This window comes from Silurus meridionalis, chromosome 16, assembly GCF_014805685.1.
Source record: "Silurus meridionalis isolate SWU-2019-XX chromosome 16, ASM1480568v1, whole genome shotgun sequence".
NCBI lineage: Eukaryota > Metazoa > Chordata > Actinopteri > Siluriformes > Siluridae > Silurus > Silurus meridionalis.
The window spans coordinates 9,557,211-9,571,600 of record NC_060899.1 but is presented as its reverse complement, the minus strand read 5'-3'; the positions used below and the strand labels follow the sequence as shown (position 1 = coordinate 9,571,600).

Genomic DNA, 14,390 nt, shown 5'->3' with positions numbered 1-14,390 from the left:
ATTGCATTTGTACCTCACCACGTTACCGTGTTAAGCGTACTTTCACGTACTTTCACGTTTTTATACTGCAAAACAGCATCAATTCTTCTTATTACATTTGCACACAGTTTTTGAAGGAACTCAGCAAGTAGACTGTTTTAACAATATATTTTTGAAAGCATTCTTAGACTGTCAACAGGAAATGCGAATCATTCGTCACGCTGAAAACAACCGGGCATGAAAAAACGCACTTCACCTGTGTTCTAAACTGCACGGCATCGGAAGAAAAGCTTCACCGATGGTGATTTTTAAACTCCCAAGAGAAATTGTTATGAAAGGAAGGAGGAAGACAGTAAACAATGACTTTCTTGGTAGGCTACTGTTTAGATACAAGCCGTGTAACCGACACTGTCTTTTGTTAAAGTCTGTGTAAAGTTCATTAGTTTTCATTAGTTATAGACAGGTGCGGCTTATTTATATTCAAAATAAAAATCTTTGTAAAATTCAGCTTATATATGGGTGCGCTTAATAGTCCGGAAATTACGGTAGTCTTGAAGGGTCTGAACTCAGACATACTGTCTCACAACAGCTGCCTCAACTTGGGGGAAGATATGTTGTGTCTGCATCTGAGGTTTGGCATGGGATCATAGTGGACCACTGTAGAGTCAACTACTTCCCAGAGAGAGACTCGGTATCACAAATATTGGCTCCTTCACTGCTACCCCTTACCCAAGTTATATTTATTTTTTCTAATTATCTATTTTAGGATCATGTCTCCTTGCTTTTGTTGGTTAGATAATATTGGCAATAAGGGCCCTCTCCTACCTTAAGTCTTACCTGACTGACCAAGTTTGTAGCTGTAAATGGTTAGTTTTCTACAATTACGAAGGTAAAGTTTGGTGTTCCACAAGGATCTGCCTTAGGCCCTTTGCCTTCATCTTCATATATGCTAGCTTTCGATAAAAAGATCTTTTACACTGAGCACGCACTCAGTTTTAAACATTTCTGGTTATCTACTTTGCACAAACATACAGTTCAGCATTACAGTGGTACCTCGACATACAAGTTTAATTCGTTCCGTAACCTTGCTCGTATGTCAATTTGCTCATATTTCCAAGCAAATTTCCCCATTGAAATTAATTGAAATGCCATTAATCCGTTCCAGCCCCAGAAATGCAAGCCCAGTTGTTTTTATTATGTGCTTTTGAATAAGAAAAATGTATTTATAAATGACAAATATTGTATAAAAACATAATTAAAGAAAATGTAAAGAAATAAACTGGTTAAGCATAGTACATATCATTGAAGTACTACGCCCGTACTAGCTCGCCAAGTCAATCACTCGCACACCTTGCTCATGTTTTCCTATGATTTCATGCTTTAATTCAGTAGACATCATATAAGCATGTATAATAAAATGTACTTAAGTATTTAAAATAATATGATTTATTATGGCTATAATGTTCCTATTATCATTTTTGTCACAATTCTCTTGATGAATCAACTCAGTTTAGTTGAAAATACTCTGAGCACAACAATCTTTTAATAGAATAATATTAATTAGTCACTGACTGATATTTATTAAAATTATGAGCCCAAAACCTTCTTTTTAACTATTAAAAAAAATATATATAATCACCCAAATAAGGCTACAGGTGTTGTGTTGGGCAAGTTAAGAGTCTTTTAAAATTATTTTAAAAATGTTCTGCTTGCTGTTGAACTAATGCTGAACTGTATGTTTGTACTTAGTAGATACCAGAAAAGTTTAAAAGTGAGTGCGTGCTCAACCCTGAATGTTGGCTTGCAGCCTGCTTGACCAATTGACCAAATGACGTAAATAAAAAGAAAAACAAATGATTTCACAAAGTGCACTTGAGCAAAAAGTAAACTATGTAAATTTAAAATGTAATGAAGTTAAATAGAAAGTATCCCCAATTAGGGGAAATAATTACTTCAGTAAAGTACAGATACACTTAAGTACAATAACGAATTACATTTAGCTTTTTACTGTCCACCACTGGTGGATGGTCTTTTTGATAAATCATGTGCAGCAGAAAAAAACCTTCATGTGATTGGCTCTAGTCTTTCCTTTGCAGCTCATGTAGCTAATATTACTTGGATAACCTTCTTTCATTTCATAAATACTGCCTGGATGCCCTGCCACATGCGCAGGTTTTCTCCACTGTCCTTAGAATTGGTTGTGGACTTTCATAGTGTGTGTGCGCTTTGTCTTTCTAAGGGCTAAGGACAGTTTAGCCCTTGCTGTTCTTAAGGCCATCTTGTCCACTGCTTTGAAGACGGAGCCTCTAGCCTTTAGTAGCGAATACACCTTAAAGTTAACCACAACTTCTGGTTGGAGCGTGTGGTGATAGTCATTTCATCATTGCATTTGCCGATGTAGCTGGTCACTGACGATGTGTACTTCTCCAAGAATGCCGGAGTCCGGATCTCTGTCGCTCAGCCAGGTCTCCGTGAAAACAAAGGCGCAGCAGTTTCTTAGACTTAGACTATTGTAACGATTTACTGCCTGCAAGCTTCAGTTAGTCCAGAATGCAACAGCAAGAGTCAAAACCGGAACCAGGAAATATGACATCACCTATATTTTAAGCAGTCTACACTGGCTCCCAAATAAATCTCACATTTATTATAAAATACTACTACTGAGTATAAAACTTAGTACTACTACTTGGTATAAAGCACTGAATTGTTTTATATCTTTCTCTTACAAAAACCCACAATTATGGAACAGCTTTTCAATTAGTGTTCTGAGACACTTAGGAACTCAGACAGTTCAAGATGAGGCTGAAAATACATTTGTTTACTCAAGACTTTTGTCAGTAGTTTTTTTCTTAGGTAAAGGAGCAGATCTCAAGGGATCATGGACATAAAGTGATTTGGTGAATTGGTATTTGTATTCTGTCAACCCCCCACCCCCATGCATTCACTCGGGTTTGTTGACAGTGGTGTGGAGGGCCGTCTCTTGTCCCAGAGATCCTTTTAGTTATGCTGCCACAGCTAGTATTGCCTGAGCCCTACAATGTACAATGTCTTTCATTTTTAAATAATAAAAAAAAGGATACTTAATAATCCTTATATCTCTCTCATTGTCACCCCTCTTCTCTCTCTCTCTCTTTTTGTTGAGTTAAACATGCTCCTACGTTACCAGTGACTTTGGATCTGCCTGATTCTTCCAGACACCAACCTCTGGATGAAGTTCTCTTCAATTGGAGACCACTCTGTACAGCTGGGTCGAGTTTCACATCAACAGCATTTAACTGCACACCTTAAAAATGATTAACTGTAATAAATGGACATTCGCTGCCACCCAGATGAGGATGGGTGGATACTCCATACTAGGGAGGGAGTATACTATATTTTCCTTGTTATTGTAAGTTTGGCCCTAATGGCAAATGGGATTTTGAGTTCCCTTTTCTCTCATGGTTTCTTCCTCATAACATCTCAGGGAGTTTTACCTTGCCATTAGGGACAAACCTATGATTTGAGACAATGTCCACTATTAAAAGTGCTATACAAAAAAAATTAATTTAATTGAAAAAATGTAGCTGTGAACATTCTACTCAGTAAAAGTGCAGGCAGACCCACAGACCCATTGTTTTTCTGGAATCAAGTGCTCCTCTTACTTCCCAGGTTATATGATTTCTGGCCTGCTGGAAAAAACAATACACAGTTCTCAGAGTATCCTCAGAATTCCTAGGTTGGACACTGGTCTGAAAGTAAGAAGACATGGACACCTGTCTGTTGTCCTCATTGGAGCTAGAACTGATGCACCTAGTCAAACATGAAATTAAGACCCTGCTGGTAGAGGTAGTCTAATAGCAGATGATCCCATCTACTGTTGGGATCATTGAAGAATCTGCCTAGAGAGATGGTTGTGGTAATTGTGATGACAGGCTCATAGATCTGATGTCCAAGTGACATACTTCTCACACAACTGCCAACAGGATATTGAACATACACAGCAAAGCTAACCGCCTGTGCTGCACAACAGCTCACTTGCCCATTTTCTCGTCCATGATTCTCCATGCTACCATCTGCCAGCCAAAGCTGCAATGCCAATAACACAGACACCACTCCCTTGTGCCTCCATTCACCAGCAACCTGCTACACCACCATCCACCACCCTGCCAAATAGAAAAAAAATAAAGTGCCTTGTTTGCACCTATCCAGCCTCTACTGTGCCTGTGCTCTGCCCATCACTTACAACAAAGACTACAGGACATGACATTAAAATGTCACAAAAATGAACATACACGTTTAAAAAAAGCATTTTAAATGTTCCAGAATATGCTATTTTCTGGACCTTAATAAATACACAAATAAGGCTCAACAGTGGGTGATGAGAGCTAAACAAACCTTTGCTCAAACAATCTTACCAACACTGGAGAGAAACTGTCATCATGAAACTTTAGGACAGAAACTTAACATGATCAGAGACAATAGGCACCTCCAGCACAGTTTTTTCACACTCCTACCATCATGCACTACCAGAGTAGTAAAAGAAGAAGAAGGCCAGACAGAAAAAGGATTGCATAAAAAACATTATTGCCCACAGGGCATCCAGGTTTGTGAAGAACACCTATTCACTGCCTCACCAACCCATTACTGCAAACACAGATTACCCTCTGACACTGAGAAGTATATCAAATAACAGACCCATTTTAAATCTGCCCTTTAAATCAAAGATTTTAGAAAAGATTGTGTCTGCCCAGTTATGTTCCTTCTTACAAGAAAACAATTTCTTTGCAGTAGGGCTGGGCGATATGGCCTAAAAAAAAAATCCCAGATTTTTTCACAAAAAATCTGATTTGCGATTTAAATCGATTTTTTCCCCCCCTGCTTAAAATCAATCTGCATATGACAATTATTATTATTTTTTTTTTAAGTTTTAACCTAATTAAATAGTTTAATTAAAAGTTTATTTACCCTTCTGGGATTATAACCCACTTTGGGTTAAAGTGCAATCAGAAACAACAAGCCAAATGTTGGCGGCCCTGCCATTGTAAATTGTGAAAATAGAACGTAACATAACATAAAATGAGCAAATCTACAAAGAAAAATGTTTTATGAGTGTTTAAATGTGGAACATGATTAAAAATGCACCTGAGTTTTTGAGTAATTTTGCCTTTACTTTTCTTCAAAACTCCACAGTAAAATGAGATAAAATTTAAGAGAGTAATAGACAGGGACACTGTAAATAAAAATAATTTGAAAGATTGAGCAAACCTATAAAGAAAAATGTTTTATGAGTGTATAAATGTGAAACATGGTTAAAAATGCACTGATGCTTGGAGTGATTTTGCCTTTACTTTTCTTAAAAACTCCACAGTAAAATGACTGTTTATGAGTGTTTGAATATGGTGATTTAAATGATCAGATTTTCTGTTTCTTAACGAAAACGCCGTTCTGAAGCGCCTTTACATGTATTTTGGTCGCTTCCACCACCCGTACCGTAAGTGTACGATTGGACGCGCAACACTAAACAAAGTGCGGCTGCTTAACCGTGTATTTTCAACATGCGGCTGTCTAAACTTTTCTTGGGAACAAGCTCTTCTCTGCTCGCTGCCATGTTGTTTGTGTAGCTCTATGGCAAACGGGTGGGGGGCGGGGCTGAGTTTGTTTGAAACTATGGGAGCCCAGAGGGGAGCGTCGGCGGACATTAAAGAGAAAACCGATTTTTATTAAAACAGATCGACGTAAACTACACATTTGAGTTAATTGATAAAATCGATTTATCGCCCAGCCCAACTTTGAAGAGTTTCAGTCAGGTTTAGGCCCCATCATAGCACAGAAACTGCTCTAGTTAAAATCACAAATGACCTATTTTTAGCTTCTGAACAAGACTACATCTCTCTGTTAGTTTTACTAGATCTTAGTGCTGCATTCGACACTTGCAACCATGACGTTCTCCTGGATCGCTTACAAAATTACATTGGCATTCAGGGACAGGCATTACCATTGGTTTAAATCCTACCTGTCTGATTGTTACCATTTTGTATATTTAAATAGAGAACTATCCAGGTTAATGCAAGTAAACTATGGGGTGCCACAAGGTTCAGTTATAGGACCCCTCCTTTTCACAATATACATACTTCCCATGGGAAATATTGTTAAAAGGCATGGGATTAGCTTCCACGTTTATGCTGATGGTACCCAGCCATATATCTCTTCAAAACCAGATGATACAGCTCAATTGGCTCGGTTAACTGAGTGTGTTAGAGAATTATTAGATTTTAATAAGACAGAGATTTTGCTCATCAGCCCAAAAACCAGTAGACAGCATTTTAACCTGCGTTTAGAAGCATGTACTGTAAATACTAGTGAACAGTAAAAGACCCGGGGGTTATTTTTAGACAGCAACTTGTATTTTTAAAATCATATCAACTATATTACAAAAACTTTGAAATATTGTTAAGCTAAAAATAAAATTAAGCTATTGTTAATATTGTTCTGATGCAGAAAAGCTCATCTATGCATTCATGACCTCCAGACTGGACTATTGTAATGCATTACTAGGTGGTTGTCCTGCATTATTAATAAACAAGCTACAGTTAGTACAGAATGCAGCAGCCAGAGTTCTTACAAGGTCGAAAAAATATGACCAAATTTTTAATTTTTATTTTATTTATTTTTTTACAAGTCAAGAGGCTTTTATTGTCATTTCTACTATACACAGTGCTACACAGTACACAGTAAAAACGAGATAACGTTCCTCCGGAACCCTGGTGCTACACTAAACAACAACCTAGAGCTACAACACAACACAAGCTACATAAAGTGCATCGAGTGCAACCTAGTACAAACAGTGCAGACAAAAAACAGTACAGACAGACAGTGCAAACAGACAACACAAAAAAAGACACAAATTCCAATATAGCCCTAATCTTATCGTCCCTACACTGACTAGCTATTAATTTTTTAATCGACTACAAACTATTGCTACTTACCTACAAAACCCTAAATTGTTTGGCTCCCATTTTGTTTAGCATAACCTACACACATACGTCATACATAATACATCTGATCAAATGCACATTATCAACTTGTGATTATTATTATGAACAGCAGATACACGTCCCCTGGTGGTCTAGTGGTTAGGATGTGGCGCTCCGGCCCGGGTTCGATGCCCGGTCAGGAACCAACCCCAGCCACTCTTAGTGCCGGTCCCAAGCCCGGATAAATGGGAAGGGTTGCGTTAGGAAGGGCAAAATATGTGCCAAATCAAACATGAGGATGATCCGCTGTGGCGACCCCTAATAGGAGAAGCCGAAAGAAAAGTATTATGAACAGCAAATACGCTAATTCCTCTCCACTGCTTCTCTTTCTCTTCCCATCCCAAGGCAGCTTGAGTTGTTTTCAACCCCATGAAGATCATGGACCTTTAAAGAAGTAGATGCGGACCCTGCAAACATCCTGAACCATCTAGAGACGTAGAATCCATTTGGATTCCACGTCATGTGGAGTTTGGACATTCTAATGTTTATAGGCTCTGGATTGGAAAAGCTGGTGTTGGATCTATGATGATCGCAAATGTTGAGCTATTTTATGAGTTGCTCAGTAGCTCCTGGTTCCATAACCTCAACTGACTGTATAAGACTATAGAAAGGACATTATTCATAATCTTACATTCCAGTGATCATGTTAGTTCTCACCCTCCGGTGTTTAGGATTAATTTAAGATTTATAATCACACACTTGATATCACCCAAATTAGGATGGGTTCCCCTTTTGATTTTCATGACTGAAAATTGTAGAGTCATCAAAACTATGAATTAACACATGTGGAATTATATACATAACAAAAAAGAGTGAAACAACTGAAAATATGTCATATTGTAGGTTCTTCAAAGTAGCCACCCTTTGCTTAGATTACTGCTTTGCACACTCTTGGCATTCTCTTAATGCCTACTTTGAAGAACCTACAATATGACATATTTTCAGTTCACTTTTTTATGTATATAATTCCACATGTGTTAATTCATAGTTTTGATGCCTTCAGTGTGACTCTACAATTTTCATAGTCATGAAAATAAAGAAAACTCTTTGAATGAGCAGTACAGACTTTTGGTCTGTACTGTATAAATATATATATATATATATATATATATATATATATATATATATATATATATATATATATATATATATATATATATATACACACACACACACACACACACACACACACACACACACACACACACACACACACACACTAATATCTCGAGCACAAGGGGGGAAAATTTTGCCATTTAACGTCAGTTATCTCGATCGGCGCTGTGCAGCCGCAGAAGAACTCGAGAAAGTGGCGGAAAAATCAATCCTTACAGATGCTACAGGTGTTGTATTGTATACTGGTGAATCCGTGCTGTTAGTTAGTGCACATATGCCTTTTGTTGTTAAATGTGATGTGATGAACGGGAGGCGAAAGCCGCGCGTGGTAGAACCGGCGCGGCGCTGCGGCGCTTGGTAGGAGCGCGGCGCTTGGTAGGAACGTGGGATGAGCAGCAAAAGCATAGAATTAACAACGGTTGACAAAAGTGCAGCCGTTGAGAGAGTGCCGGTGACAATGATCGCCGTGAACCAACATATACCAACAATAACGGACCGTGAGAGTGTGGAAGTTTAAATAGGAGCTGGTGATGATGCTAAATGAGCACCATACGTGCACGATTGAAGCCGGGAGCTTCAGAGAAAGCGGCCGAGAAAGCACCTGCCACGCCCCCTTCCTGACAGTTAACAAACATGTACTGTGTGTACATTTTTATAGCATGCCTTCATCAAACAAATCGTGGCAACACTGTTGTGTAAAAAAACCCTCCAAAAACACGTGCATGCACATTCTCATTTATTAACGCACATCATGTACATAAAAACATTTCAAGCACGTTAATATACTGCCGCCATATTGATTTTCGGTTATCTCGATCCTCGGTTATCTTGATGCTTTTTGGCGACCCCCTAGGACGGGGTGGCCACCAGTCAGAGACCGAGAGCCACATTTTTTACTGTGTTACCGCAAATAGCCACATCATACACATGGGCACACATAAGCATCACCCATCCCTTCCTTTTACACACACACACACACACACCTCTGCTCAGCCAAATTTATAGTACATGTCACACACCAACATAATGGCAGAAATTGACTCACAGGACAGTCAGTTTCAACAATAAACACACACAAACTCTCAGTTTAACCAAGTCCACAAACAAAAATATAATAATTTACAATAGCGTTTTTCTTTTACTATGCATGTTACTTAGTGGGACTTTTGGCATTCCTTGCCTTGAACAATCCCCTTCAAATCTGCCTTGTATTCCGTTGTTGCCAATCAAAGCAATTCTTTCACATGGGTGTCAGTCAGAACAGATGCGTTGATTTCACATGTTTCAGGGTAGAAAACACAGACTTTGTGTGTGGTTTTTTTTTGTGCGTGTGTTCACTTCGCTTGAGTTCAATACTGTATTTTCGTCAAATGCGCATGTGCATGAGATGAATATACCGCAGGGGTGGGCAATTAATTTTTTACAAGGGGCCACATGAGAAACCTGAATTGTGTCAGAGGGCCACACCAACGATAATATTTTAGGGATGCACCGAAATGAAAATTCAATTCAAATGGCAATGAAATCCAGAATTTTTTGTGTTATGCCTTTTGCCTTGGCACCATCACTGGAAAACTTTCCTGCCTTTTCAAAGACGTCCGCTACAGACGGAGTGCGCATGCTCTCGGGTTGGCCACCCCTGCCCTAGGACATCAGAAAATTACTGTTTTGTTCTGTATTTTAAATCAAATAAATAAATTTTCAAAAATATTAAAAATAGTAATTTTTATAACAGAAAACTGGTTAGCTAAATTCATAATATAATAATAATCATAGTGTTGGCTTACATTTAGCATATCTGATTCGCTGACTGGCTAGCTACTGAATAAATACATACACTGTTCGAATCTCATGCCCTGGTTTATCTCGGAATTGCATTTGCCACATAACTAATTTGTTTCAGTGATTTTCCCAGTCTCTCTTACAGATAGCACAATAGACCAAAAAACTTATAGTGAATTGTTTTTATAGAGTTCTATGTTGAAATAATTAAATTCATTAATGAAAATATAATTATTAATTATAAAATGAAGTAAAATGTTAATACACTACAGTACAGAAAGTAAAGAATGCGGTGATGTGTATCTTTAACTCAGCCACTTTTTTACATTGGACACTTCAACCAATAAATAAGCAGAGAAAGTATGCATAGGCTACGCTTCTACAGAACTGTATACTGTACTGTATTTCTAAGAATTTACACAAAATGCATCTCGCTATATTCTTGCAAATGTTTTCTGTGTGTTTAAAGTGTGTGGGAGGATGATTTACAGCTTAAACAATTAATAAAAAAAGCATTTTTGGGGTGGCTTCCGTTTATCGTGGTCGGTTTTGGAACGTAACCACCGTGATAAACGGGGGATTACTGTATATACAAACTGTACATGGTTGTAAATTCACAGCCTATTCTAGATTATATTCTATAAATGTTCATACCATCTGTACTGTTTTATACAGTTGTACGCATTTTGTCCATGAATATGTATTTAAAAAAAAAAGTCTATTCTCTTCAGTTTAGAGTTGTTCTCCCCATGTGTCTGTATACGTGGGAATTTCTATCCAGTCAGATTTCAGCCATCAAATTAGGTGTTGCCAGGGTCAAATTTATGACATATGGACTTCAAAGTCAGCACTTGGGGACTCTTTGTTGCTTGAAGCTTCATGAACCTTTTATAATTTAATGTTTTCTTTACTGTAGAATTTGCACAAAACACACAAACTGCCTTACTTTCAGATTCACAGGAAAACCAGAATGCACAGAAAACCCCATGGTTATTTTATGAGGTTATTATTGATGCTTTTGTGAGAGATGAAGTGTGCTAGAGATGATGTAACCCTTCTGTAAAAATGTGAGCCTGATGAATCACGGGACTGTCATCACGGAATATGGTAATACTAATAATAAATGATATACAATCAGCTGTGTAGGATGAAAAATATATTTCTAAACACATTTCATTTCCACACTTGCTTGTAAAGTAGTTAAAATTCATGTTCGGTGCAATACTTCATTCAGTTGCCTATTACCCTGGTGCTTTAGACTCAAATAAATCTGGACTCATCAGAACACATGACGTTTTTTTCATTATTCGACAGTCTAAGCCTTATGCTCCCTAGCAAATTGAAGTGTTTTTTCCCCCAACATGCCTCAATAATTAGTGGCTTACTTGTGACCAAACAACTGTTTAGTCCTAAGTTTTGGACATACTGTGTATGTAGTAATGCAACATGCTATATTAAATGTGTTAATTACTCATTATAGCCTTGTAATCATATGCAGATGATTTAATTATATTTGAATTCACCACAAAGTTGACAGTTAATAACCCAATTCTAGTGTTTTCAGCAATCATCTTAGATGTTTTGTTTGCTTAATGCAGGCCAATAAATTTGTAATTTATGAAACACAGTAACATGAACATCTTTTCCACTACTATTAGATACGTCGTCCAAAGTGGCTGTTTAATTAATGAGAAGCTACAAACTGTAATTTAGGGTTAAAAGAACTACTGCTAGATAAAACATATTGATCAACGCTATATATACATTATGCATAGCAGTATAGCAGGAATTCTTAAAATGATGCAACTGTGTTAATGTGGAATAGCACTGTTTATAAAAGCCTCACCTGTTGCTAGGGACAGGTATGTGAGAAGATGTAGAGATCTCTGCGGAAATATTTGTAACACGCAGTGGCAGCATGCCTCTCAATGAAATTATGGACTCTGCTTGCGTGTGGTCCTCTTGTCTTGGCTTGTTTAGGATAAAACGATGAAAACTGCTGCACTTCAGGACTTCTGCTGGCCCAATGTCCCTCTCGTCCTCCTCAGTTGCATAGGTAGTCTGAAACAAATATCATAAAGCAGTCACATTAGTTTAAGATCTTTGTCAGACATGAGTCGTATGGAATTTACACATTACATTTTATTTAGAGTAACAATGCAATATATATACATATATAATAATATATATTATTATTAAACTTTATTTTGCAGAAAACACACTGATCAAAATTAGAGAACACTTTCAGATACCTGCCAGTTATTGGTGTTAATCTAGTACCCGGTGCTAATTTCCTTGATTATCTGTCAACCCCTATTTAACTGCCAGCCTAACTTCCAGTTTCACTGACTCTGCAAGATGGTGGGCCATTCTAAAGTGACTGAAAGCCTCCGGCAGCAGGTTGTCCAGATGAAGGCCAAAGGGATGACCCTATCAGCCATAGCAAGACAAGTTGGTTGTTCCAAATCTATGATTTCAAGAATATTGAATCTTTACAACATCACAAACTTATTCAAGTCTGCCAAGAAGGCTGGTCGTCCACGGAAGACAAATACAAGAGAGGACAGGATACTGCGGAGGATCTCAATGGGCAATCGTTTCCACACTGCAGCTGGAATTGCTCACCAGTTCAGCACTGAACAGGGAAAGAATCTGTCTCATCATACAGTGTCTCAACGTTCAAGAGCATTTGGACTGAAAGCCCACTATGCAGTGACCAAAACTCTCATTAGCAGAAAGAATCAAAAGGCTAGACTAAGCTTTGCTGAGGAGCATGTTGTGTGGACAGAGGAGAACTGGTCCAAAATTCACTTCAGTGATGAAAGCAAGTTTAATTTATTTGGGTCCAATGGGAAACATTATGTTCGGCGACAAACTGGGGAAAGACTGAACCCAAAGTGAAATCAGTGGAGGAGGAAGTGTCATGGTTTGGGGCATGTTTTCTGCAGCAGGAGTTGGGCCTCTTATAAAGCTACATGGCAGAGTGAATGCAAATGTTTATCAGAACCTTCTTCAACAACATATGGTTCCTTCCCTGCGTTCATCACCCAATCAGCCCGCAGTGTTCATGCAGGACAACGCTCCATGTCACACAGCAAAACGGGTAAAGCAGTTCCTGGAAACTGAAAACATTGAAATAATGACATGGCCTGCCCAGAGTCCTGATCTCAACCCAATAGAGAACCTCTGGTAAATCCTTGGTGACAAAGTTATGGACAAGAAACCCACTACAGTCACCGAACTGTGGAGGAGACTGGAATAAGAGTGGACCAAAATCACACCAGAGCAGTGTGAGAGACTAGTGCTGTCCTGTGGCCACAGATGTGCTGAAGTCATTCAGAGCAGAGGCCTGTACACTTCCTACTAATTGCTGACTGTTGTAACCTTCAGAAAATGTTGTTGTAATCTTTTTCCATGCTACAGTCATTGTTGTTCTCTAATTTTGATCAGTGTGTTTTCTGCAAAATAATGTGTTTTTTTTAAATGCCTTAGTTATTTTGTGGAAAAGGTGTTCTGGTAGCATGTTATAGACAGGACAAAAACTCCAACTGTTGAGCAGTGAGGATGACATTATTTCAGAATTGTTCAATTGTTTATAAATTGTTCTCCAATTTTGATCACCTATATATATACAGTGGAACACGGTTATGTCGATGTCCTAGGGGGTCGCCAAAAATCATCGAGGTAACCGATGATCGAGATAAATGAAAACAAAATGGCGGCAGTATATTAACGTGCTTAAAATTTTTTATGTACATGATGTGCGTTAATAAATGAGAATGTGCATGCACATGTTTTTGGAGGGTTTTTTACACAACAGCGTTGCCGCGATTTGTTTGATGAAGGCATGCTATAAAAATGTACATACGTTTGTTAACAACAAAAGGCATAAGTGCACCTACTAACAGCAGAGATTCACCAGTATACAATACAAACCACCGTCCATTCTCCATCCAAACCTTTATTATATTCTCCAACATTATAAACACACAGATAGCTCAAAAAACAAAAAAAACAGCGGCTGCACAGTGCCGTCTCACATTTAGTCCACATGTGGAAAAAAAGAAAGAAAAACAGTAACTAAGTTTCTGAAAACTTATGACCATCAGGCTGAAGTAATCCGCACAAACACACAAAGCAAAGTGTCCGAATAAACTTACGTCCGCGATGCCGAGGGGGAGATAAGCCGAGCGAGAGAGAGAGAGAGAGAGTTTATGAATGGAAAAATAGGGAAATTAAAAAATACCGCGACCGGCGGCACGCGGCCGGAAAAAAAACCCGGAAGATCCAAAACCGAACCCGAAACCAAAAACGAGGGACAGAAAAGTCTCAAACGTGAACGGCCGAAGGGGGCGTGGCAGGTGCTTTCTCTGCCGCTTTCTCTGAAGCTCCTGGTTTCAACTCCTTACCGAGAGAGCCGTGCTCCTTACCGAGAGCCGTGCTCCTTACCGAGCACGCGTCGCTCCTTACCGAGAGCCGTGCCCTTACCCTGCTCGCCAG

The 14,390-nt window shown here is 38.6% G+C and overlaps 1 protein-coding gene across 1 annotated transcript in view; it reads right to left on the bottom strand.

The window, feature by feature from the left end:
- Positions 1 to 14,390, bottom strand: part of slc2a4rg (SLC2A4 regulator) — a 50,483-nt gene that overhangs the window by 26,977 nt on the left and 9,116 nt on the right. The window contains exon 2 of the mRNA XM_046869669.1: positions 11,737 to 11,951. Within this exon, the coding sequence (XP_046725625.1) occupies positions 11,737 to 11,951 (215 nt within the window). The remainder of the gene's footprint in view (positions 1 to 11,736; positions 11,952 to 14,390) is intronic.